The sequence below is a fragment of the Pholis gunnellus genome (genome assembly GCF_910591455.1).
Source record: "Pholis gunnellus genome assembly, chromosome: 11".
In the NCBI taxonomy this organism is placed as follows: Eukaryota; Metazoa; Chordata; class Actinopteri; order Perciformes; family Pholidae; genus Pholis; species Pholis gunnellus.
Genome location: NC_136538.1, coordinates 1,801,814 through 1,827,817, shown reverse-complemented (window position 1 = coordinate 1,827,817; position 26,004 = coordinate 1,801,814). Strand labels below are relative to the sequence as shown.

Below are 26,004 nucleotides of genomic sequence, written 5' to 3'. Positions count from 1 at the left end.
CCTACCTGCAGGTACATCTTTGACCTCCCTTAACATCCACATATGCATGTCTGCATCTCATAGGCTTCCCTTGGATGATCCTTGGAGTGTGTTACGCCTTCTGTGTCCTGACATGGGTGTGTGTGTGGTTGCCTTGATAACAATCGTCCTCTGCAGCAGATTGGTCAGGAACAGAGAAATGGTGGCTGCTGCCAACATTACATCGGTGAGTCATGTGTATGTACAGTATGCAAGATTGTGATACAGTATGGACCCAGGGGTTGCTGTCTTGTTGGGTTAAAAAAGTTAAAGTTGATTAATTAATATGGAGGTGCTGTTTTATGAAGCAATTTAACTGTATGATTAGGTTAGTAAGCCTCCTTTACTTAAGTAAGGTTTTATGGAGCAGGTTTGCACTTAACAGTGCCTCATCAAGGTGCCAGTAACTAATTAAACAAGCCTGAGTCCTGGGCAGGCCTTAACTGCATTAACACTTTCTTGATTGTGTTGCCTGACCAAAAGCTCATGTTGATTAGTAACTGATAGAACTGGCTTAGCATTAGGCACAGAGTTTAGTTTGCCATCTAAAGCCACTTTCCCACTAGATAACCCCCCCCCCCGCTAAAAACACTAGCAACCTCTGACATCTGGCTTTTGTGTTTAGTAGGAAAGGTTACAATCGGTATATATTCACGGGACACATTTCTCTGCAGTAGCCATGCTGTTTATCGGCCATAGCTTCAATCTGCAGTGGTGGAAACAAATTGGTGGTGGACATTTTCCCTTGACTCCTTGACAAGGTATTGGAAAAGCAAAGGATTGGATCTTCATGAAATAGTCATGAGCTGTTGAAGATACACAGTAATAGAGTTGTAGTGTAGCCTTTATACTGGAAATAGCAGCTTGTAAACTACTGTAGTGAACAATATTTCCAAAAACTACTATGTGTTACAGAGATAATCTCTCGTAAATGAGTCATTATATTTCAGAATTCAGAGGGTTTCCTTAGCCAACTACTCACCGCTATCTGAGTGGATACTTTTACACACAGCAAATTACTATATCAACAAGATTCTCTTGCATTCAGCACTAATTTGCTGTTTTTTCATCTTGTCATATATAGACAGGATTTTGTTTGTTTGTATCACTCAATCATATGTGTGTATATATATATATATATATATGTATATATATCATATATAATCATATATAAATATATATATATATATATACACAGTATATACACAGTGAGTATTAGCGTGTGTGAAAGTATTTCAGAAACCAATGACAGTGATTCTTTTATTACACGCGTCAGTGGTTTTGTTCCAGTACTCTGCACATATCTGCTCTCTGAAGCTCAATGCTAGTGTAAGCAGCAAGGGGACCGGGGAGGATGTCAGAGCTATGCAGAGCACCAGAACAAACGAAGAAACACATATTACCTAAAGTATGATGTAAGATTCACTGATTTCTGTACTGCCAGTGCCAACTGAGAATCATTTTTTAAAAGAAAAACACTCAATAGAAAAGCTGCTGTCACCTTGAAATGCAGAAATGACATTTTCAGCAGGCGGTCACATGCTATCCAAAAATGGCTGAGTGATACAATTTAGTTTAGACTGGTCGAAAGTTTTTCTCAAAACTCTTTGTATAAAAACCACAAGCGTATAATTGAGATCCACAAATGCCTTTTGGATTCATAAATAAAAACAAATATTGAGAAAAATCTACCCCCATAACCTGGTTAAACATTTTCATTCATAGACTGACTCAGTTTTACAAGTTATTTTTTGTTCTTTCAAAGGAAATACACGCCTGTGCAGTCACTGCACTTGCACTGTCTGTAACTAAAGACAACAATTGAATGTGAGTGTACTGTCATAATAACTGTTATCTCTGTTCCTTTCGCACTTTAGCTTGAAGTTGATTCAACAGAAATGAACAGAGATGATGAGGTGGATGAGGAGGATGAAGAGGAAGAGGCATCAGGAGATGAAGATGAAGAAGAAAGGTCATTACCCGGTGACCCTGATGAGGAGGTTTCCACAGCAACCAGAGCCAAGCAGCTGGCTGAGCGTCTGAAGACCAAAGCTCGGAAAGTTCTGCGGGACCTGGGGAAAATCTTGGCCATCGGCTTGCTGGCTTTGGCTGGTAGGATCTGTGTTACAACATTACTTTCTCAGGTTTCCACATTTATCACAACACATGAAGAAGCAGCTGAAAAAAGCAGTCCAGACACTGGTATTTGGTGCTCAACTTAAAATTTCTGCTCATATTTGCTTTGTCAGGCTGTTTATATTTAGCATTGAAAAACACATTCATATCCAGAGACAGATGTTCACTGACCACCATTTCAAAATGATAAATATGCATAAACACCCAGAAAATATGTCATGTGTGGCCAGTCTGTAAGAGAAGCCACTGCCATTGTTTGACTGATATGTCACCTTTAATTAGTTTGAGTTAAGGCCTCTGACAGTACTTAGATCTGCACCATCATCTCCACTAGACGTGCACAATAGAATCATGACATATATAAATATATACTATATGTTACATATATGACATTTAAGAAGCTGTTTATTTTTTTTATTTTTATTTTTACACTTTCAAAAAATGACAAAGCTCGTTAGCTGTAGTAAAGCAAAAAGCAAAAACTGTCTGCGCAAAAGCACAAAAAACAGGGTCTCGGATTGATAATTTGAATGCATTAATTACCAGAGCAATAAACAATATGGCCTTTAACAATATGGTTAACATTTGTTCAAGGAATTAAAGAGCAAACCTAAATTATTTGTCAGTGAAAATGAGCACCTCCTGCTAAATAAAACAAGTAAAAGATAGCTTTGGAGGTATTAGAAGACATATTTTACCCCCAGCTTCTATTTCTTTCTGAAAATGTCCTCTCCTTTTATATCCTAGGCATCACACTGCCCTCTGCCTTCTCAGCCATCTACTTCGTGCTTTTCATTGGCGTGTGCACGTGGTGGGCGTGCCACCTTCCCATCAGTCACCTGGGTTTCAATGCACTGTGTGTGATGGTGGGCTTCTTCACTGCTGGTCACATGGTTTGTCTGTATGTGTACCAGAGTCTGCTGGCCCAGGCCCTGTTCCCCCCACACAGTCTGTGGGCCAGGTAAGAGTGTAGCACACTGTGCATGCAACCATGAAATGTTTTAATTCAAATTAGGTGTGTTGCAATACACTGGTATTGACTATAACCTATAATATTTATAAAAATATTTGTTTTATAATAATCGTCCTGGGAAAATCTGATCTAGTGACAGCCCTTTCAAATGATTTTAACAAGGATTTCAACCACTTCATTACCGTGGTGAGAATCAACATAAGGTTCATTATTTAAATAATGTCTTTCTTAAATGAATGCAGAGTTTTTATTCATTATACATTAAACAATATGTCCCCATGAAGCAACACTTCCTGGACCTTAACCCAGGAAGGAATGGCATGTTTTTTTTACTTTAATGTGTTCTAAAGTTTCTCTGGGCAGACAGAACATTTGCTTTGAAGTATGTTGGGTGAAAATATATATATATACACCCAGTATATCGCAAGGCCCATTCTTTGTAGGGTAGTAAGTGTCTGGGTACCGGCTTATAGTAAATCCTTTTCACATTTTGTTTACTGTACACTGATGACTTCACCTACCTTTTGCATGCCAGCTTGATGACAGACCACAAAAGACATGTGAGTCCGTTTTTGAGACTTCTAAGTCACTGGTGAGGCACAAAACAGCACCCCCTACTGTGCCTGCTCAGTTTTTCCACAGGAAAAAAAATATTCCCAAGCCACAGCTATTTTTTTGTCTCTGTCTAAAACTGACTTTGCTTGAAATGCAAACATGTTGAACTTGCAGCATGGAGGAAAGCTGCACAAATGTGTCAGTCATCGATATACAACACTTTCTCACTTCCAACTCATCAAATACTGCAGCTGAGTCAATAGCAATACGTTTCAAACTATGACATCCTTCTAGCGTCAGTTGTGGACATGCCAGTTTCCGCTCATTACATGCATAGAGTCTCTTTTCAAAATTAACTTCCAATATAGATTTCCTTTTTTTTTAGGTTTACTTATGCAACAACACTACCTGGTTATAGTTAATCAGCAAAACCACTCGCTTAGGTTCAGGAAAAGATCATGGTTTGGGTTTAAATAAGTTTGTTACCTAAAATAATTTTGAATTACCTTTAGGCTACATAAGTTAAACTTGGTTTCTCCTGGGTGAAAGTCCTGTGTTTGTTTGACAAATTCATCCTCCTCTTCCACCCGCCCTGCGCAGACTTTCTTGCTTTCTTCACTACATCAGTTGCTCTGACCATCTAATAATGATGCAGATTGGTTACAATGGAGTTAGTTGAAAGCCCAGTACGTCTCATACGGACACTGCATCAGAAGCCGAGGGGCACCAAGCTGTGGTATTTGATGAATTGGGAGTGAAAACAGGTTGCAATATGCCATAACCACATTCCTGAAGGAGCATAGTCACCTCCATATCTCCGAAATCACTCCTTATGTGCTTCACTAAGTCTTCTTTCCTCTGTGACCTAGAAAGCCTCGTTACTCCCGCCATGTTCCTTGATGTCTTCACAGTGTAGTCGAAGACATGTGATATTCTTCAGGCAGTGGGCTTGAAGCTCGTGTTCCTTCCTCGCAGGAAACCATTCATATCTATTAATAGTGTGCTTGCCTTGCAATGTGGAATCTCTGTATGAGTTTAAAGAGGAGAAAAGAGAATGTGTGTGTTAGAGCAGAGGAATGTGAGGAGTGTGTGATTTCTGGACTGGTATGTGTGGAGTGACTAGCTAGCAGCTGATGCTTCATCACCCATTAACCCCTTTTCACCCGAAGCTGAATTGCAGAAAGATGAACAAGCAGTGCAGCATTCCACTATTATGTATGACCTCACTCCCTCTCTGTTTCTCTCGCATCTATCATCACCAGGGTTCTTGCCAGGCATTTCTAATTCCCATATCCACATTCCACTGACTTGCAACTTAATCACACAGGAATTGAGGAAATTTCAGTTTCTGATTAGCATTTGCTACAATGAGCCATTGTCAGCACAGCAGAGTTTTTTTCTTTCATTTTTTGTCTCTCTGGAGGTTAAAATAAGCAGTTTGACAATCCTCTGAACATCAATAATAACATGCAGTCTGTGTTCAGACTGTGTATATTTTAGTGCTCAGACACTGAAACATTTTTGGTTGTATGGGTACACTACACAGATCCACTATTCTTTAAAAGATGGTGAATCAGAAAACAAGAAAAACCTCAAACTTGGAAGTAGGCCTAGTACACATGAATAAGTGATCTGTTCAGATAGTTCCATTCCATTATCCAAACCACTTATCTTACCCAGGGTCGCAGGGCGCTGGGCGCTGGAGACATTGGGCGAAGGCAGTGTACACACTGGACAGGTCGCCAGTTTATCGCAGGGCACATGTAGAGACAGACAAACATTCACGCTCACATTCACACCTACGGGCAATTTTGAGTCTCCAAATAACCTAAGCTGCATGTCTTTGGACTGTGGGAGGAAGCCTGAGATCCCGGAGGGAACTCACGCTGCTACCGGGAGAACCTGCAAACTCTCCACTGAATGACCACCCGGATCGAGGATCGAACCCGGGCCCCTCTTGCTGTAGGCAGTCAGATCAGGCAAATAAATCAGGCAGGGATGAGGCAAAAGCTTGGTCAAGAAGAAACAGGCAGAGAAATCCACAGAGGACAGGGGAACAAAGGGTTTAAATACACTAGGGAGGTGTAGGTGATTAGACACAGGTGGATTCAATCAGGTAGACAAACACAGTGGCGGGAAAACACACAAAGGCAGGAAGTGAAGTGATCTAAAACGAGGGGAGAGGTGAGAAACACAAAATGAAACGGGAAATACTGAAATGACAAAAATAGAGAAACTTAACTAGGAAACAGGACGAGACATGACAAACACAGGTGCTGAAAAGAAAAATGGAGGGAACACCACAAAGACAGGAACACACAAGATGCAGGGAATCTACAAATAGAACCAGAAACAAAGTAAACCAAGATCATGACAGAATGTGGCCAATAAAGCAGACTCTCCTTCTAATTAGTGGGTGACTGTTATTTTAATAGCTCCACTTGAGTGCTAACTTAAACAACTGACTCCACCTTCACCTACTCCTAATATTCCAGCTGCCTTACATACTTCTGTTCATAACAGTATAAATAAGCATTTTTTCAACATGTCATTCATTTACTAACTGCCTCCTGTTGTTTGTCCCCAACCCTTCTCACTCTTTAACTTTTTTTTTCTTTATGTCTGTTCCTGTCTAGACTCTTTGGTCTGAAGGACATCATCATACCAGGAAACTGCTCCTCCCCCTATGACCTAAACCTTAATGCCGATCATGATTGGCCAGTTTACGTCAACCCAGGAATACTGTTCCTCCTCTATATTACCATAGCAACAGTTCTCAAGACAGGATATCATGGAACAACTAACCAGGTATCTGCTACTTCTTCATCACTGGTGCCGACTGAAATGTGTTACGTATTTCAAAGAATAAAACAAGTTGGCATTGGGTATGTGGATGGGTTCATAATTGCATGATGGGCGAGACGGCGCTGATCTTTGGCAACAGAGAAAATCTCTTCTGGACGGTTAGCTGTTGTGCTTATTGCAAATCTGTTGCTCAGCGAGTTAATATCGCATCACTTACTCTTTGTTTACCTGTTCTTTGATCACAATTACTAATTGAAATCAAGGTTTTTTGCTAATTGTCAACTATTTCAGTACATGTCCATGCATGGCTGCATATGTTTAGACAACATTTAACATCTAAGGACTCTGTCTTTATTTGGTAAATAAGAAAGATTCTCAAAGTGAGTGTAAGAGTCGTACCGTTTTGGTCTTGGTACCATAACTTAGACATAGTAATGGCCCTAATATTGAAGCAATTCTTATTTCACTAAATAATAACATACATTATTTTGTATTATCATTTTTATACCTTTTTACATCTCTGACACTCCTTGCACTACGGTACTGGTGAGCAAACAATTTGTGAATGCAATTACAGTTTTCTGCTTTTTCCACTGTTGTTGCTCTTTTGGTTTTAAACGGCAGATGATCAGTGCGCGAGATAGGAAGCACAAGCACTTTTAAATTGTTTTAACTTTTCCACAATGATTGTAGCACATTTGTCGACATGTGTTTCTTATCAGATGCTGTGTTTGTGTGTTCAGCAGGTTAAGGAGGAGCAGCTGAAGGAGAAAATAGAAGAGGAGGAGATGGTGGAGTTAAGGTCATGGAAACAACAGAAAAATGAATATGAAGATGACACACAGGTAAATATTCATTTCTCTGTGTAGTTAAGTAATTAAAATTTGACCATTTTAAGAAACTACAATGAAAGTATGGACGAATTGCTTCATATTCAACACCTGAGAGTTATATCAAGTGGAATGAAATCATGAGAAAAAGTCCCATTCTTTAATCCAACAGTAGTCACATATCCACTGAAATGTGTTTGCATCCTTGTCTGTTTCAGCTAATGCTCCTGTCTATGGGCACAGAAAGCAGCAGAGGAGGAACTATGGCTGCAGACAGTGAGCCAGATCTGGGTATCAAATGCAAAAATGTTCTAAGAAATCATCTATGTAACTAAAACATAACAGTGTATGTCATTATATCATTACAACAGGGGCAAATCTATTCAGGATTTAGATGATTATAAATTCATTTGACAATTTGGAGGAAGTCATTTTCATCAGGTTTAATGACAATATGAAAATGGAAAGACGCTTCTCAAGGAAATCATATTGCTGTCTGAATGGGGCAGAGCGACACGATGTGAACACACAGCACCACAAATCTGCAGCCGAAGGCAGTCGATGTGGGTTGATATATAATATGAACAGTGCTGATAGAAATGAGTAATAAATAGTATTGATAAAGCCATATCTCATGTCATAGATGGTGAGACCATTTTGTATCGTTGGACAACAGCGCAACATTATGTAAGAATAATATGTCACTTACAAGAATGTTCGTTTAGAGCTGAATTTCTTTTAAGAAAATAGGGCCAGGCTGTTGTAAATTATAGAGAACTCTGCTGTAAATGGAATATTTTTAAAAGTGGCATTGATTGACGCTGTGTACTTATTTCTATTGTGAAGTTATCTGAAACGAGAGGGGGAGGTGAGTGTCAAAATAAAACAGGAAACCCAAAGATAACATCAATGTGAATACAGGGAAAACATAACTTAGGGAACTTGCAAGGTGTTACAGTATTCACTAAAGTTGATTGCGTCGATCTGGGAAGACAGTGACATCACTAAAGAAGAGGTCTGACAAGTCAAGAAACAGAGCGGTCAGCCGATCAGACAGGTTGGAAAGAAAGCTCCCAGATTAGTCAAACTTCTGTAGAAGAGAAAACAAAAACAAACAGTAAAACTATTACCTAAACTGTCTGCCGTAAACATCCATCACAGTTTACAGACTCATTGAAGTGCACACAGTTTTCCTGTTCAATGAGGAATTAGCAGCATGTGGTGTGCTCACTTTCAGTTTTACCCCTAAAAAAAGCAGTTGATCTGGATAAATGGTTTGGTTCCATGTTTGACTGCTCCTCCTTACTTGACCCGTTATTAACGATTAACTGTGTAAGTGCAATGTTATCATCACTGATAGAGATGATGACCAAACTATAAAAATAACAGCCAAGCTGTAATAAACTTGAATTATCCTTTTTTTATAGACCATTTCAACAGCCTAAATTATTTCTCAGATATGATGATACATGATGTTATCTTGATCTTTCTCAGCTGTTTTTTCTTATTCTATGTGTTTTTCTACATACTGAGATGATTGTTGCTTTTGGCAGGTGCTAGTGGCGCCCCCAGTGGCCCCCAACAGAGTGAAAGCCCGTTTTTCCTGCTGGGAAAGGTGGTCATGCAGCAGAGCTATGTCTGTGCTCTCATAGCCATGATGGTAACTATTAATATAAACCATGATTTTATACATTTATAAATTGATGTCATCTTTTATAAAAGGCCAATGCAGTATACTTTGCTGTCTACTCAATGAACACAAACTAAATTAGTTAAAGTTACTGTGAGGATCTTTTAACTGATTATAACAGTATCAATTTAATACTGATGCCTCTGTATGACATTCATAAGTAAATAAGACCATCAGCGAGAAAATTGTCTATTTCTATATAGTTATATATAGTTATGCCTGTCATCGGTGTCACCGGGTCGGTTTCTGTGCGAAATCAGTTGAAATCAAGCAGTTTCAAAGAAACTCCTTAACCTTAGACTCTAGCAAGTCCAGTAGCAACCAGCCCACCGTGGATGGATCCTGATCCGGTTTCACTGCAGCCTTCAACCTGCAGTCAGAAGTCAGACGAGAGCTCAGCGCCCTGCAGAAGCGTCTCCTCCTTCGGCCAGGAGCTGAGCATCGCCTCGCCGCTCCGCTGGGAGCCAATACCAACATCACTTTACTAGAGACCCAGGCCGTATTGCTGGACTTGCTGAGGAGTAGAGAGCCACGGGAGAACCAGAACCAGGACTGAGTGGAGCAGACCACTGCTGCTGTAAAATGTTAGGTTTTCTAAAGGGAGTCTGGTGCTCAGAAACACTAACACTTGTCCACAGGGACAGCCTAAATCAACACAAAATGAAAGTTACTTGTAGTAACTTTAATATCACAGACTGGTTTTGGCACCTTTGTCTCTTCATGCTGATAGTTACCGTGACCCACATACAACAGCAACACAAAATGGCTTCCACATCTTTCTTATGTGCTGTTTCTATGTTGTTCAGGTTTGGAGCATCACATACCACAGCTGGCTGACCTTTGTGCTGCTGTTGTGGGCGTGTCTGATCTGGATCCTGCGTGCCAGGTACCTGTAGCGCTGACTGAACAAATCAGGATTGATTACCTTTAAATGCTACAGTTATTATTGATGCTTGGTGATTGTATTAATTGACTCCTATGATATTGCTTGTGATTGGTGTTGGACTAATACACATCTTAAGTTTTAAAGTGATTTCAACATACTGTAGTTGGATAGATTTTTGCTGTGCACTGCCGATAGTTTGTTGTCTCATTTTGCAGACGACATGCAGCCACACTGTGCTCTCCATTCATCCTGCTTTATGGCCTGGCTCTGTGCTGTCTGCAGTATGTCTGGGCCATGGAGCTCCAGCCTGAACTGCCCACCACTGTGGGCACCATGAGTCTCAGACAACTGGGACTAGACAGAGCCCAACACCCCTGTTTGAGACTGGGAGCTATGGTAAGATGAGAGAATAGATACTGGAGGACTTGATGATGAAGTCAAAGTTGTGATTTATTATGAGCTTCCATATATTTGTAATCACTGACTGCTGGCTGTAGGAAGAGTAAATACAGTAGGGCTCATCTCTCCACACAGCACTATGAACTCAGTTAGTACAGCATGTGTCTTGTTAACAAAATGTCACGAGTTCAACTCCTGGCTGTGCCAGATTAAAGTATAACAGTATAACACAGCCAAAGTCAGTGCTCCTTCACACAGCACCAGCCCTGGATCTGATAAACTATCACAATCTATAATCTCACATTTGGAGTAAGTGTACTCTCCTTAATGATATTCCAAGTTTAGCTACAGAGAACACACCTCTGCACTCTATTCCTTGACATAAACAGCCCGGCATCAAGTTTTGTGGGGCAGTTTATTTAAATCAACTCGGCTGTGACTTGGCTCTTTTACATCATCAGTACTGCAAAGTGTTGTTCCTCGTCATGGTAATTTGCATTGGTTTAATAAATATGCCCAAAATAGTTCTATTGATTTCAGCAGCTGAATAAAGGAATGGGTCATTTTTTTAGATTTATTTCTTGAATTTTCAAACACCCAGTGAACTGAATTATTGCCTTCGATTTGTTTCCATCTTTCTCTCTCTCTCTCTCCAGCTCCTGTTTACTTTGACCTTCTGGCTTTTATTACGTCAGTCAGTGAAGGAAAACTTCAGCAGGAAGAGGAAAATGACTACACCCCTACAGGAGGTCACTACAGGAGGTCAGATATATTTTACACACACACACACACACACACACACACACACACACACACACACACACCCACATTTACACACACAAGCACAAAACGAAACAAAACGTTTCTGTTTTGTAGCCATTAAAACGTGCAGCAATTGCTTTTTATATAATTCACATAACACAAACATAACATTAAAAAAAAACACTCTGAAAACTTTTGACAATATTAAACTATTGACATTCACCTCCATTGTCTTGAGATTATTACAATTTATTTTAGAATTAAAATGGGTATAATTTAAAATGTAAGAAATATCATCAGTATTTCATATTTAAGTAAAAGTTCAAAACCAAACTAAATAAAATCTTGTAGACACCAATGTGAAATCCTTCAGCAACAATTTGCTTTGGGGTGAACATCAGCCTCCTTTCGCGTCCTTTCACAAGCGTTCTTTTCATCCTCCTCAGAGGATTCACCTTTTTACAACTCTAGACTTTTTTTAGTGCCACCATCAGGCAAAATCTTCAGCTTTGTTCGCAAACACAAACTTTCTAGTGATGAAAGGTGTTCCTAGTCTGCAGAGCATGACACATGTTTGTTTAACCCTGTTTTACAGTTCTTCTTCCCATGCACAGTATCTTTCTGATGACTTTTCATTTTACATTTTACCATCAACATCTAACTCCTCTTCCTTTCCATCCTCTCTATCCCCTCATCCTTGTCAAGAGGGGGCTGGTAATGAGTCAGTGCTGAAGGTTTTAGGAGGCATGGTGATGAGCTGTTATGCCAAATACTGGATCTATGTGTGTGGAGGGATGTTCATCATGGTCTCCTTTGCTGGAAAACTTGTTGGATACAAAATCATCTACATGCTGCTGTTCCTAATCTGCCTCTGTCTCTATCAGGTAGGAACAGGCCTACAGACCACCGCTTCAGGTTGGCTGTCCTCATTTTTAAAGATTCAAGGTTAATTTAGATATCTCATCAGATACTTTATGTTTTATAAACAGAATTCTCACTTCAGAACAATGTTTGAGTGGAACCCTTAGTGTTTAGCTATTTCCTTTGTGTTTCTTGGTTTTTGACCACAAGTTGAGTTTTGACAATTTTGTTGTAAACACTTAGGCGCCTCTTCAAACTGTTGTTGTTATTTGCACATATTTAAAAATACATGTTAATTCCTCTTGTATTAAATGATTAAGATCCTATTTCCCAGGTGTACTATTCTCTGTGGAGACGTCTGTTGAAGCTCTTCTGGTGGCTTGTTGTAGCCTACACTATGCTGGTGCTGATATCCATCTACACTTACCAGTTTGAAGACTTCCCTGGATACTGGAGAAACTTTACTGGTTTTACTGAAGAGCAGTACGTTCTTTTACATTCTCTCTTCATGTCCCCTGCTGATACTTCTCTGTGTCTGCTTCTCTTTCAGCAGCAGACTGGTTCTGTTATCATTAGTTTGTAGTATGTGATTTCTAGATTAAATAGAACGTTCTATGATATTTAAACATTATCCCTGCCTAAAGGGCTATTTTAACTGATTCATAGCCCACACACCCCAAAACATCCCAAGCATAACTACAAAGCAGATGGAGGTAATTAGGCTGGTTGTCCCAACAGTTTATCTTTGTCTCACAAATATACTGTTGGGTCCTTATTAACCCCGTGTTCCTTCCACTCTGTGAGCAACATGTATAGTTTCACTACCTGAGTCCAGATTTTATGTGCAACAAAACACAGGAATGTAGCAAAAGGAAAGATGGAAGTTTAAAACTGAAACTGGGGGGCTGTGGTTCTGTCATCAGTGTATGAATATGTGTATTGATGGGTGAATGTTGACATGTAGTATACAGCACTTTGAGTGGTCGGAAGACTAGAAAGGCGCTATATAAATGCAACTCCATTTACCATGTACCTTTTGTAATCGTGCTCTTCTGTCCTCCTCAGGTTGGCAGCAATTGGTCTGGAGACGTTTGCTCTGTCTGAACTCTTTAGCAGTATTCTGATCCCTGGCTTCTTCCTGTTGGCATGTATTCTGCAGCTTCACTACTTCCACAAGCCCTTCATGAGAATCACTGACCTGGAGCATGTTACACCGATACACAAGTAACACAACCTTCTCACTCCTAGTACTTATGTCTTAGCACATTATTGAAAGCCACAGTGAATTGGAAGTATGAATGTCTCTACTGTGCTATCTGGCATGTGACTTATTCCTGAATGACACCAAATACAAGTTGGATTTGAATCACATCCGCTGAGAGATTTTAATTAGATCAGGAGAAGGACAAAGGATAAATGAATAAATCTGACAATCACCACATTCTTGATAGTTATTGCAGCTAAAATCCAAACACAACACGTCCTCTTATGATATCATTCTGCTACCCACTACAACCCACAAACTAACGTTTAAGTTCAGTTTTACATCATGTGCAGGGTTAACTAGTCACTCCAATTCACATTTGACTGGACTGTATTTGCCCCTGTATTGAAGATGAGTCATCAAAACTATCACTGTTTTACAAGAAGATAAAAGAGAGGACTTTCTGTATAAAAATACTGTAAAGAATATATATATTTCAGATAAATGAACAATTACACAGAATACGGAAAATATGTTTTGTTATATTGCATGTGTCTTAGAAGTAAACAGGGTCCTGTGGTGATAGTGCTCCATCTATGGAAAGTGAAAAGAGAATGAGCGATGCCAAAAGAACAAGTGACCATGCTGCAGATCAGTCAAAGTCTCTCCAAGTTATTAAAAACAATACAAATATGAAACTAGTGAATGAACCCACAAATACCTGATCATGTTTCCCGAGAAAAATGTTTCAAGCTATTTCACTCTGGTATAAAAAGACAACATTTCACACCATTAGTTGAATGACATACAGAAATGATCACTACATTATAGAACTCCTAGATCATGTGTATGTCCTAAACACTCCCTGTATTCTCCTTCTTATCTAAGGGAATACTAATCATTGTGAAATTCATTTTACAGACAGAGGTCACATGATACATTTAATTAATTCATTTTGATATTTGACATTTTGGAAAATGTTTAAAGTACTGATTTTTTAATATAAATATATACATTTTTTCAAGGGAATGTTTTGACACACAAACAATGTATTTAATTAATATATATATATATATATATATATATATATATATCCTATCATGAACTAAAGTCTCGGAAAATTAACAGAATGGTCCAGTCTCATAACATAAATCATGTTTCTCTTTTCATGACCAATATGTTAGACTGGAATGTGGTCACTATATTTCTGCTTACAGCCACAGATGAATATTTATATTCAAACATCTGCTTTTTGTGGTGGAGTTTCCTATTATCACGTGTTTCCTTTTGCAAGAACTAATGAGACAATCTGCCTCCAGGAAGAAACACAGTGAGAGGACTGAGCAGATGGACTCTGGTAATGTGGGAATGAACTTTGAAGAGGAAGATCTGGTGACTAACATTGATGAGGAATCTGAAGACGAAGGTGAAAAAACAACAGTAGCAGTTTATATTAAAAACACATTTTACAATTACATTTTTGCTTATTAACACACAAGTTAGTAATTATATTGTTCCCATATTTATAATTACAAACTACTTACTGACACCATTCTGAAATTTTGCATTCTGCAAAGTAGAAAGTTAATATTTGTTATTGATTTATTATTATGTATTTGTAATAATTTGTTTTTACCACATGTGCATTCACATGGTCACCACAATAGTCAGGAACTGTATTCAAGTAAAAGTGTAACTGAGCAGTACCAATACCTTTATGAAACTGATCACTTTCTCTCTCTATCTCCTCATTGTATACAATGCCACAACTCATTCATTGCTTAATGTTGTTCTTTTTTGCAGCATTGCATGGATATTTGCATGATTAGACAAATGCAGTGCTGAGTGGCCTTTCTATATATTTCGTATTTTGACTATATCTAAAATAATAGTGATGACCCCCAGTTTCTCTAGGAGTCTTCCAGCTACTCTGTAGTCATATAAAGCTTTGTTACTCCAGGAACGATAGCCTGGTAAGACACATGCACACCCATTCTGCATCAACAATATATGTTCCAACAGGCATGATGTTATGTTTCTATTAGCCATTACAGTAACACCAACATACTCTCCTGGAGGATGTCGGACGGACAAACGGACAGACAGACAGATATGACTATCAATAATGACTTGATTTACACCTCAAAATAAATAGTATAGCAGCACCTAGTGGTAGTTTTTGGTGCTAAACCAGTGCACAGCGTCACCTTACTTCACATCTCTGGAAGCTATTATTGAAGGCAGGTTCGCTGAAAATTGGTGATCACAGGAAGACGCCATGAAGACAGTTTTCAACCGCCACATGTCTTAGTTGTTTTGGTCGGTCTAATCTTAGTTTGGTTTAATGAATTTGGTTATTTCACCACTGATTTTAACTTATTGTTAAAGCCTTTGTTTCTGATTTAGTTTATGACACCAGTCAGCCAAAGCAGTTATAGAAGACAAAAGAAAATAATTGATTGAATCAAAATGACAGCTGGTTGAGAACAGTGATTGCTGTGATGGATTTGGTGTGTATTGCTATAGCAATATGCATTTTGAGCAAGAAGTGAGGTTTACCTGAGTGATCTTCCTTGTTAAAACATTTTTTTGTTGACTTTTGATAATCTTGTATTTCTTTGTGAGTACACTCTTCTAAATATTTTCTTTTTTCTTTTTCTCCCCTCAACCTCTCACTCTTGTTCATCCATCCCTTCTCTTCCCTTGCTCAGTAGAGTTGATGCCCAGTAAGTGGGGTCTGGTGATGGACAGGTTGTTGGTTCTGTCCGGAAGGTTCTCCGACAGTCTCACAAAAGTTCAAGTGTTTCTCTGGAGGCTTCTGGAGCTCCACATCCTCAAGATGGTGGCCTTCTTCTCTGTGTGGGTTTCACTTGAAGAGGTAGTCTGTCTGTCTGTCTGTCTGTCTGTCTGTCTGTCTGTCTGTCTGTCTGTCTGTCTGTCTGTCTGTCCGTCTGTCCTTCTGTCCGTCTGTTTATCCGTCTAGAATGTTAACTTAGCAGTGGACTGACCAGTAAACAAAAAATACATATTTTAGGCTGCTGCATTCAACAAGGTATTATCCAACATTTATAGCCAGTGGCGGCTGGTGGAAAATGTTCTAGGTAGGGCTGTGCCACATCCAATCAATTTCAGCAAACATCCCAGAATGATTTAATGCAAAAAAAATGAAGGTATCAAACACGCATTACTACTTTGCAGTTAAATATTTAACATTTATTCCAACATGAAAAAAAGCAGTAAATAACACTTTGACAAACACGTCAGGACATCTTATTTTGGTCACCCTCACAGGGAATTCAGTATAATATATATATCATATAATATTCAGTATAATATAATATATATATATCATATAATAATATATATATGATATCATATTCAGTATAATATAGTAATATATATATATATATGATATAATAATATTCAGTATAGTATAATAATATATATATATATATATAATATATATATCATATAATAATATTCAGTATAATATAATAATAATATATATATATATATAGAAAATAATATATATCATATAATAATATTCACTATAATATAAAACACACACACACACACACACACACACACACACACACACACACAGACACACACACAAACACACACACACACACACACACATATATAATTATTTATTTATAACTATAAATCCATTTCTCAGACAGGTGCTTCATGTCCCTCACTCCCTAACTGTCCGTGCTGGATCTATTCCGTTGTTTTAAAAAGCTAAATAAGTTATTAGCATGACTACATCCAGCTAGCCAAACCTGTCTGGTGCACAGCTACTAGAGAAGCTTCGCATGTACTGCTTTCCTTTCCCGCTGGTCTGCTGTCTGATTGAGAGGTCAGGCTGATCTGATATCAGCTCTTTCACCTGCAGTTTATCCGCCAAAGTTCTCCTCTCAAACGGGCCTTGGAGGAGCAGTGCTCGCGCTCGCCTGTAGAGAATAGTCCGGACGGGAACGTGCAGTTTGGGCTGAATCTATTTGAGGACGCTGATTGGTTAAATTGTATGTCACACATGTATATCTTTAATCAGCAATTGGCTAAATTGCTTCATAGACCCGCCTCATTTGGGCAGTTTCTCCAGCGCCCCAGCCAGCTGAGACGTGCACACGCGGAGAGGACGTGCAGGAAAAGCATATACAGGACTGTCTCAGAAAATTAGAATATTGTGATAAAGTTCTTTATTTTGTGTAATGCAATTAAAAAAACAAAAATGTCATGCATTCTGGATTCATTACAAATCAACTGAAATATTGCAAGCCTTTTATTCTTTTAATATTGCTGATTATGGCTTACAGCTTAAGAAAACTCAAATATCCTATCTCTAAATATTAGAATATCATGAAAAAGTATACTAGTAGGGTATTCAACTAATCACTTGAATCGTCTAATTAACTCGAAACACCTGCAAGGGTTTCCTGAGCCTTGAAAAACACTCAGCTTGGTTCAGTAAACTAAATCACACGTATGGGGATTATCACAATATTCTAATTTTCTGAGACAGTCCTGTATTTACCGCAGATATGTTTTACACATATTACTGTGTGACTCCATATTTCAAAAACACAAATATTGACAATTTGTATAGTTTATTATTAATATTTATTTTATTTTATTTGTTGTGGCTCAAGGTGGGCGAGGCCCTAGCGCCCTCTATTGACCAGCCGCCACTGTTTATAACACAACCATTGAGCCAGCCATGAGTCTGAAAGGGGCCACCCACAGAATAATCCTAATGTGTATGTGCTGTAGGCCCAAAACTGAAGAAATCTGAAGAACTTTTTTGGCAAATGTGCTAGATGAATGGGGCACTATTTTGGAGCACAGCATCAATTCAGTATCAACATGATCAGAACAGCTTGTTTTGGATTTAGTCTGAGAGATGAATGATCTGCACATATACGATACTTTACGTAAAGCTCTTAAACATTAAATTATGAAAGGCTGCATTATGACCTAAATCTTATCCTGTTTCTTTGCAGCCATCTGTGATGAACCTGGTCTTGGTGGTGTTGTGGTCTCTGGCGATGCCCTACAGTCGCTTCGGGCCCATGGCTTCCTGTCTGTCAACAGCCTGGGTGTGTGTCATCATCGTGTGTAAGATGTTGTACCAGCTCAGTGTTGTCAACCCTGTTGAGTACTCCAGTAACTGTAGCCTGGTAAGACACACGTGCACACACATTTTGCATCAACAATATATGTTCCAACAGGCATGATGTTATGTTTGTATTAGTCATTACAGTAATACCAACATACTCTCCTGGAGGATGACAGACAGACAGATAATGACTATCAATAAATCACATTGAAGTTGCAACAATAACTTTAATAAGGGGGAGAATTTGAATGTGCATATTGTGTGAGGTGGACATAGTACTGCACAAATTGAATGCAAAGTATTTCTAGGAAGCTTTCTTAATTTTTGTTGCAGTATTGCTGATATCACGGTACTATTTAAAGTCGGAAACAGCTTTACAAGCCTATGCGTTGTAAGTTCAATAAAGTCGGAAAAAAGAATATTCACAGATTCAGACTTCCCGGATCAATAATTCGTAAGCGAAATATAATTAAAACACAAACGATGTCTCTTTGCCACCGTATTAATGTGGACAACGAGCTACAACCTTTTTTAACATAGGCTGACATTTTTATTCTAACTTACATCTCCCATCACCAACACATTGCAGTGACACTGCTGCTTGCACACATTCACGAACGTAATGTGTGAAAACGTAAATTAAGAAAAAAAACAGCAACAGTCTCCTTCAAAATAACAGCAATGCAGCTGTATTCTGTGCATGATGTACACTTATTTATGTTTTAATCCTAATTTCCCATTGAGAGCCAAAGGGCCGGGTGTGGCCCAGGGACCAAACAATGCCCAGGTCTGAATTAGAGGATCAGTGGCTCTATCCCCGGCTCCGCTAGTCCATGTTGATGTGTCCTTGGGCAAGACACTCGACCCCAAATTGCTCCCGCAGACTGTGCCTATGGTGTGTGAATGTACATATTCCTGATGGGCAGGTGGCACCTTGCACGGTAGCACCTGCCTTCAGTGTATGAATGGTTGTGATTGGGTGAATGATGACATGCAGTGTTAAAGTGCTTCGAGTGGCCGGATGCATTCATTGTAGGACTGCTACTTATCCAGATGCCAGAAGAGGAAACTTTCTGTGTGTTCGTGAAGTTGATGCAAGACTACAGATTATCAGAGCTCTTCAAACCCAGTATGGCTGAGCTGGGACTCTGCATGTACCAGTTTGAGTGTATAATCCATGAGCAGCTTCCAGAGCTGCAACAGGCTGAAGCAGTCAATGCGGCGTCTATGTACTGTATTCTTTTATTTAAAAGTCAGGTCAAAAACAGAACTCAACTTTGAGAGCAGAGAAAGAGAGCTTGTATGCCCTTCAGCGGTAGCCGAGCAGACACTCGTGCCTGGTGGCCGCACAGTGCAGTTGCTGCTTAGTTCTATACACGCAATTGCCATCTTTGCCTCTTCCTATGTTTCATTTCTCACGCGCAGTTACCTGTACAACTCTCGGTTGTTGAATTGGTGCACGACGACTTAAATTGTGCGAGCGGTTAAAATCTGCATGAGTGAAATATTAAAATGTTCTCATGAGCATGTTTTATCCTACTCACAATATGTTACATAAATCAGAAAATAATCCTTATCCTGTAGAAGACATCAGAATCAGAGTTCAATTTATCGCCAAGTCGGTATTCACATACAAGGAATTACAAAAATAATATATATATATATATATATATTTAAAAATACTATTTAATGTACAATGCAACTGTTTAAAATCAAATAGCTAGGCAGGATGTGTTAGAATACATTCTAGGGGATGTACAAAGGTTCACAGTACAAAAAGATTATCGACAGATGTGAAGTTGTTAATGGCTGTGGCAGCAGTGTACCAGATGCTGATGAAGTAGGTGAGGATGTACTCAATAATGGCACCATATCTTAGTAATGGTATAATTATTTGTATACAGCAACAGACTCTATTTCACAGTTTGGGTTGTATAACTTTTTGCCTTCCTCCAGTGCCTTGGAAAGGGTGTCAGTTGTATTTCCCTTTGCCCTGTTAGTTCGAGCTTTAGAGATTTACAGAGAAATGGTTTGTAATAATTAGAGAATCCATTGGGAAATCTTAAGTTGATGGTGACGTTTCCCTCTTAGTAACAACGTTCTGGCAGCTGTCAGACTTAAATGTAGAAATTTTCTTAGAGATTTTGTATCATCAATTACTGAATCATCATTTAAGATAAGATAAGATAAAATAAGATCATCCTTTATTAGTCCTGCAGTGGAGAAATGTACAGGATCACAGCAGCAAAGTGGACAGTGCAAACAAGGTACATGGTAAAAAAGAAACAAAGCAGCAAGTATTATAAATAAGTAATAAACAGTCAAGAATATCAACCAAGTAAAAAAAAAAAGTTAAATTGACTACGTAGGCAGGGAGCAGGGTTTCTGCAGATACAGACACAGCCACACGCTGGTAGGCTTGAGATGATTGAGAGGGATTATTTTTGTACGAGTCTATACATCATTTTTTAGGAAAATGCTGCATAGCATACCTTTTTAAGGAATGTTTTAGGCTTATGCTTTATCCCCATACATTATCCCCTCAGCTGTAATGATCTATATTTGAGACCAGTAAGCGTTGCTATTGCTTTAGATCAAGGGGTTTTACCTTTGCAGCAGCATTGTATTATGACGCAGCATCTTCTGTTGCTGAGCATTTGGAAATGCAAGTATGTGTTAGAACTATCAGCACCTGAGGAGTGTTTCTGTCACTGGTACTGATCAACACCAGTCTAAAGCCTCTCACAAATATATTGTTATCCTTTTTGTCATTACAAAATAGCTTCAGTAACCCCTCACAGTCATGGCTGATGAGTATTGCCAAGACTGTAGCATTGTTCAACTTTTCAAAGGCAGCAAATCCCAAAGTTTCCCAACACACAGTTTGTGTTCAAATAAAAAGTAAAGCAATACAAAAGAGAATGGAACTAAAGAGGCAGCAGTGCTCTTTCAGGACAATGACCATGGACCCTTACTGCTTTTTCTCTCTCTTGTTTTTTTCCCCATGAGCTAGAACAGCAGGTAATTCAGAGTAGAGTCCCGCTTATGAATTTGTTTCTTTCCTTTTTTTCCCTCACAGCCTTTAAATGAAACCAACCTGCTAACAGAAGAGATGATGAACTCCTCTCTGTATAAGGAGCCAGTGGACCCAGCCAAATGGTTTGGCATCAGGAAAGATGCCACAGTACTGGGATACAGCAAGGTACATTCATATATGTTTCCTCAGTGAATGGTATGGCTCTAATTAGAATGCTACTTTATTAGATTTATGAAGTGAAAAGATTTGGGCTGTATATTTTGTCTACAATTTTGAATATAATGCCCAAGTTTTAGTACCAAAACCAAATTGATGAGAAAAAAACATACATATATATAAAGAGAGAGCATTGACTTCAGTCATGTTAATGTTCATTTCTTTTGTGTGTTGGGTCTGCTTTTCCAGTAAATGACTGAACTCATAATTTAACTAGTGTCGTGAATGTTTTTTTTTTCAGAATCATTTAATAGTGCTGATGTTGTTGGTGTTTGAGGCGACAGTGTATCGTCACCAGTCTCACCACTACCGTCAGCTCCAACGATCTCCCCCCACCATCCCTGCTCTGTTCCCTGCTGCCACCAGGGACACTTTAGACCAGGGCCTCATACCCTGCTTCAAGTACCTGCTCAACTACACCTTCTACAAGTTTGGATTAGAGGTAGCTGGGAGAGATCACCTTATCACTGGGCTTTTTAGTAAAGTCAATTTAATAAAGATAATTATTGAGGGAAAAATAATTTAACCAGTCACTTTACTTCGAAAACCTAAGGGGAAAAAATACATACATCAAGGGAATGGGCGGATCTGATACGTGGTGTTGACAGAAACTACAATCTGACTGCCTAATATGTCTGAAAGCTAAGAACATAATGAAAGGCTTTCCCTTTTCCTCACTCCGTCAGTAAAAAAATCATATATAATCGGAAAACACTTGCATTTAACGCAACATTTATTAATGTAAATCAAATGAATTCATGTCCAACCTGGTCAGCATACAGCGAACAAAAAGCCATGAGGTTACCATTTATACTCCAACACAATAAACAAGCTTGACATTCACAAATTATAACCCCAAACCCAGAGTCCCATCAGTCCCAAAAATCCTTAATTCAATTTAAATAGTCCGATAGTAAATAAATTCCCATGGCCAAAAATAATATCATTAACAGGTGGAAGCGTGGTGAGACGCCGCTGTTCCGTAATCTGTGAACCCACGCTATCTCACCACAGTCCGTTTAGTTGGTGGGTCTTTCTTGCAGTAGTCCAGTGAAGTTTCACGATTTATAATCCACAATAATAATCTGTCTGTCTGAGCGCTCTGTACTGTCCGCCACATCATTTCCCCCCTGTTCCATTTTATACAAGCAAAGAAAATGAAAATAATAGTAACAATAATAAAAACCCTATTCATACTCTATGTTAACATTGCAGGCCTCTGATAAGAACACTTTAATTCAATTCAATTCAATTTATTTTGTGTAGCCCAAAATCACAAATTTCCCTCTGAAGGCTTTACTATCGGTACACATATGACATCCTCTGTCCCGGGACCCTCACATCGGTACAGGAAATGCTCCCCCCCAAAAAACCTTTAATGGGGAGGAAAAAAAGGAATAAACCTTAGAGAGAGCAACAGAGGAGGGATTTGTCTCCCAGGATGGACAGAAGTGCAATAGATGTCATGTGTACAGAATGAACAACATAACAGAGTTACAACACATTAAATGCATATAGAAATGATCCATTTAATGAGAGTAGTAAGCAGAATAATGATGGAAAGATTACGACTACTAATAACAGCAGAAGTGGATATAGTAGAATAACAAAGCAGTAATGGTATCAGCAATAGTAATAATACGTACTATAAGTACTAATAATAATGACAGTAGCAGTGGGTGTCAACTTGGACAACGGCAGGAGGCAAGACCATGGTCCAGATATAACCACGATCCACGGAAACCTGTGAGGAAAGAAAGCACAAAGACTGTCAGTAATGTGCATTAATAGTAACTTTAATAGACATAGTAATGTGACTAATAATAATAATGATAGTAGCAGTGGGTGTCAGCAGGGCCATGGCAGGAGGCAGGACCAGGGTCCAGATATAACCACGATCCATGGAACCTGTGAGGCGAGAAATATGCGAAGGAAAATAAACACAAAACATGTTCCCTATTCACAACTGCCGTACAGCAAGATAGAATGAGGCGATAATTACAAATTGCTATAAAGTTTTCTTTTGTACATTTTTTTAGATAAAAGATAATGACAGACTAATGTATCCTCTTGTAGACTGTTTCAGATAATCACTGTTTTGTTAGGAAAAAAAGATAATCAAGTTGTAAAACTCCGTTGTTTTTTTAAAGTTACATTTTATTTAAATCTCCAAAAACATGCTCTCTTTTTTAAAAGATTTGCTTCCTGATGACGGTAAATGTGATTGGCCAGCGGATGAACTTCTTGGTGATAATCCATGGCTGTTGGTTGGTAGCCATCTTGGTGAGGCGGCGGCGTGCAGCTATTGCCAGGATCTGGTCCAAATATTGTCTCTTTCTGTCCATCTTCATGATCTACCAGTATCTTCTGTGTGTGGGCATACCGCCTGCTCTCTGTATAGGTGAGTCCTATACAACTAGGCAGTTGAGTGCAACAAAAGATAACACTATAAAAGGCAACAATGATGTGTTTTACTATTGTAGTATGGATAGAGCACCTGTACTCTCTGGAAGTGAATGTCTTTCATCTGTGAAATATCATACATACTGTTTTTTATGTCCATAATCCATTGGTTTAGATGAAAATGATTTTAAGCAACCCATGCACCCCAATAATCTACCAACATACACCCACATGAACTCACACACACACAACCTTTACTTGGGCTCCTCCACAGAATTCATTTACAAAGCTGACACTACAGTATGTAATTATATTCATAGTGAGTAAAAAGCAAGAGAAACAAATTATTTTACAGTGTTGGCATTAAATAAACCATTAAATTAAACCAGGTGTGGTCTAAGTTTTTATTGTAAAAGCAATTCACATTCAGAAAATTAAACAATTTTACTATCATTGCTTCCTGCATTATATTCTATCATTAGGTGATAATCTGTCTGATTCTGTTTAGATTGAACAATCATTCACAACGTACTTTTGCTTCTCTGCGTAGTATTGAAATGTTGTACATGTATGTATCTCTCTCTCTCTCTCTCTCTCTCTCTCTCTCTCTCTCACTCTCTGTGACATTGCGTAGATAGAGTACCTACTTTTACCTTTCTATCTGTCTTCCTGTTGTTGTAGACTACCCATGGCGGTGGAACACTACAGTGTTGATTAACTCAGCTCTCGTTAAATGGATCTTCCTGCCTGACTTCTACACTGTGCCGAACTCCAAAAACCTCATAGGTCAGTTTGTGTGCATATTGTGTGTGTGTTTGTGTGCGCGTGCATCCGTGTGCCTGTCAATTAAGTTATCTGTATCAACCAAACAAGTCTACCTGATAGATTGTCACCTTGTCACTATATAGTCTGAATAATACTGCATATTCTCCATATTCTCAAATAGTGGCACTGGTGAAAGATAATTTATAGTTACCCCTGTTACATCAGTTTGATCACACTTTAGTAAGAACCCTCCGTGTTTTCTGATATGTTGATGTTTGAATTTGCAGTTGATGTTGTTTGTGGTTTGAATTCAACACTACCTCAATATTTACTGTGGTCTTAAAAATTCAGTATAGTGTACATTTTCACAGCACCAATTCCATTAGTACAACAGCCATGTCTTCTGCTGTCATTCTGTGCTCTCCTTTTAGTAGAAGCCTATTTGCACTCAGTAGAACACTACATTTATTTTATGTGTTAAGCTATTGTCAATGCACCTAAAGTACAGATGTTTCGCACTTAAAACCTTCCAGTGGCTCCACAGGCATAATTCTGCTTTGTCCTTGTTGACTTTCCATGTGATACATCGTTAGAAAGGGTTGAGTTTCACTGAGTAGCTTATGAACAGTGATAGAAAAAACCCAAAATAGGAGCACTTGAAATTAATCAGCGAAAGAGAACAGTATCTAGTTAAAATGTGGTGGAAATGTAAATGTTGTTGCATTTAAAGGGGAAATGTACCACCTTATTATGAAGATGCCCAATCAGTGCTGATGGTAAATGTAGTCCATTGAAGAAATAAATTCCTGAGTGCCTTTTAACAGGTAATTTACAGGTAATTAATCCCCCCATGTTACCCCAATCAGGACTATCACGTTCACACCCGTGCATATGCCGATGACACAGCTAAAGAGCAACTTGGGATTAAATGTCTTGCCCAAGGACACATCAACATAGATTGGAGAAGCCGGTAGAGGAACTCTGAGCCACAGACACCCTTGATGATGGTGATGGTGATGGTGATGGTGATGATGTATTGTGTTGTTGTGTGTCCAAAGCGGACTTTGTGCTGCTGATGTGTGCATCCCAGCAGTGGAAGGTGTTTGAGTGTGAGCACACAGAGGAGTGGATGGTCCTTGCAGGAGAGAACACAGATGACCCTGAACCAATGGAAGGTCGACTATTTAACCCTGCACCCAATTTCATCAACTGCAGGTAAATACAGCATAAGTCTGTCCGTCTTACCATCACTCTGCCTGTCTAATTTACCAGTCATCCATAGTTTAACCTGCTGTCTGTCTGCTCTGCTTCTGTTAGCATTTGTTATCAGCTGTAGGTCCTG

At 38.9% G+C, this 26,004-nt stretch overlaps 1 protein-coding gene across 2 annotated transcripts in view; it reads left to right on the top strand.

Annotated features, from left to right (window-relative positions):
- piezo1 (piezo type mechanosensitive ion channel component 1 (Er blood group)) overlaps nt 1–26,004 on the top strand; it is a 94,283-nt gene that overhangs the window by 29,053 nt on the left and 39,226 nt on the right. The window contains exons 4-24 of one of the 2 annotated variants that reach the window (XM_079168875.1): nt 64–205; nt 1,896–2,130; nt 2,902–3,115; nt 6,319–6,490; nt 7,231–7,332; nt 7,536–7,608; nt 8,871–8,977; nt 9,814–9,893; nt 10,109–10,289; nt 10,949–11,054; nt 11,760–11,938; nt 12,250–12,398; nt 12,981–13,139; nt 14,439–14,545; nt 15,834–15,997; nt 18,126–18,302; nt 21,321–21,443; nt 21,736–21,936; nt 23,691–23,895; nt 24,579–24,683; nt 25,721–25,877. In XM_079168875.1, coding sequence (XP_079025001.1) covers nt 64–205; nt 1,896–2,130; nt 2,902–3,115; nt 6,319–6,490; nt 7,231–7,332; nt 7,536–7,608; nt 8,871–8,977; nt 9,814–9,893; nt 10,109–10,289; nt 10,949–11,054; nt 11,760–11,938; nt 12,250–12,398; nt 12,981–13,139; nt 14,439–14,545; nt 15,834–15,997; nt 18,126–18,302; nt 21,321–21,443; nt 21,736–21,936; nt 23,691–23,895; nt 24,579–24,683; nt 25,721–25,877 — 3,138 coding nt within the window. Of the gene's footprint in view, nt 1–63; nt 206–1,895; nt 2,131–2,901; nt 3,116–6,318; nt 6,491–7,230; nt 7,333–7,535; nt 7,609–8,870; nt 8,978–9,813; nt 9,894–10,108; nt 10,290–10,948; nt 11,055–11,759; nt 11,939–12,249; nt 12,399–12,980; nt 13,140–14,438; nt 14,546–15,830; nt 15,998–18,125; nt 18,303–21,320; nt 21,444–21,735; nt 21,937–23,690; nt 23,896–24,578; nt 24,684–25,720; nt 25,878–26,004 lie in introns of both variants that reach the window. The other variant, XM_079168874.1, reaches the window with a different exon arrangement.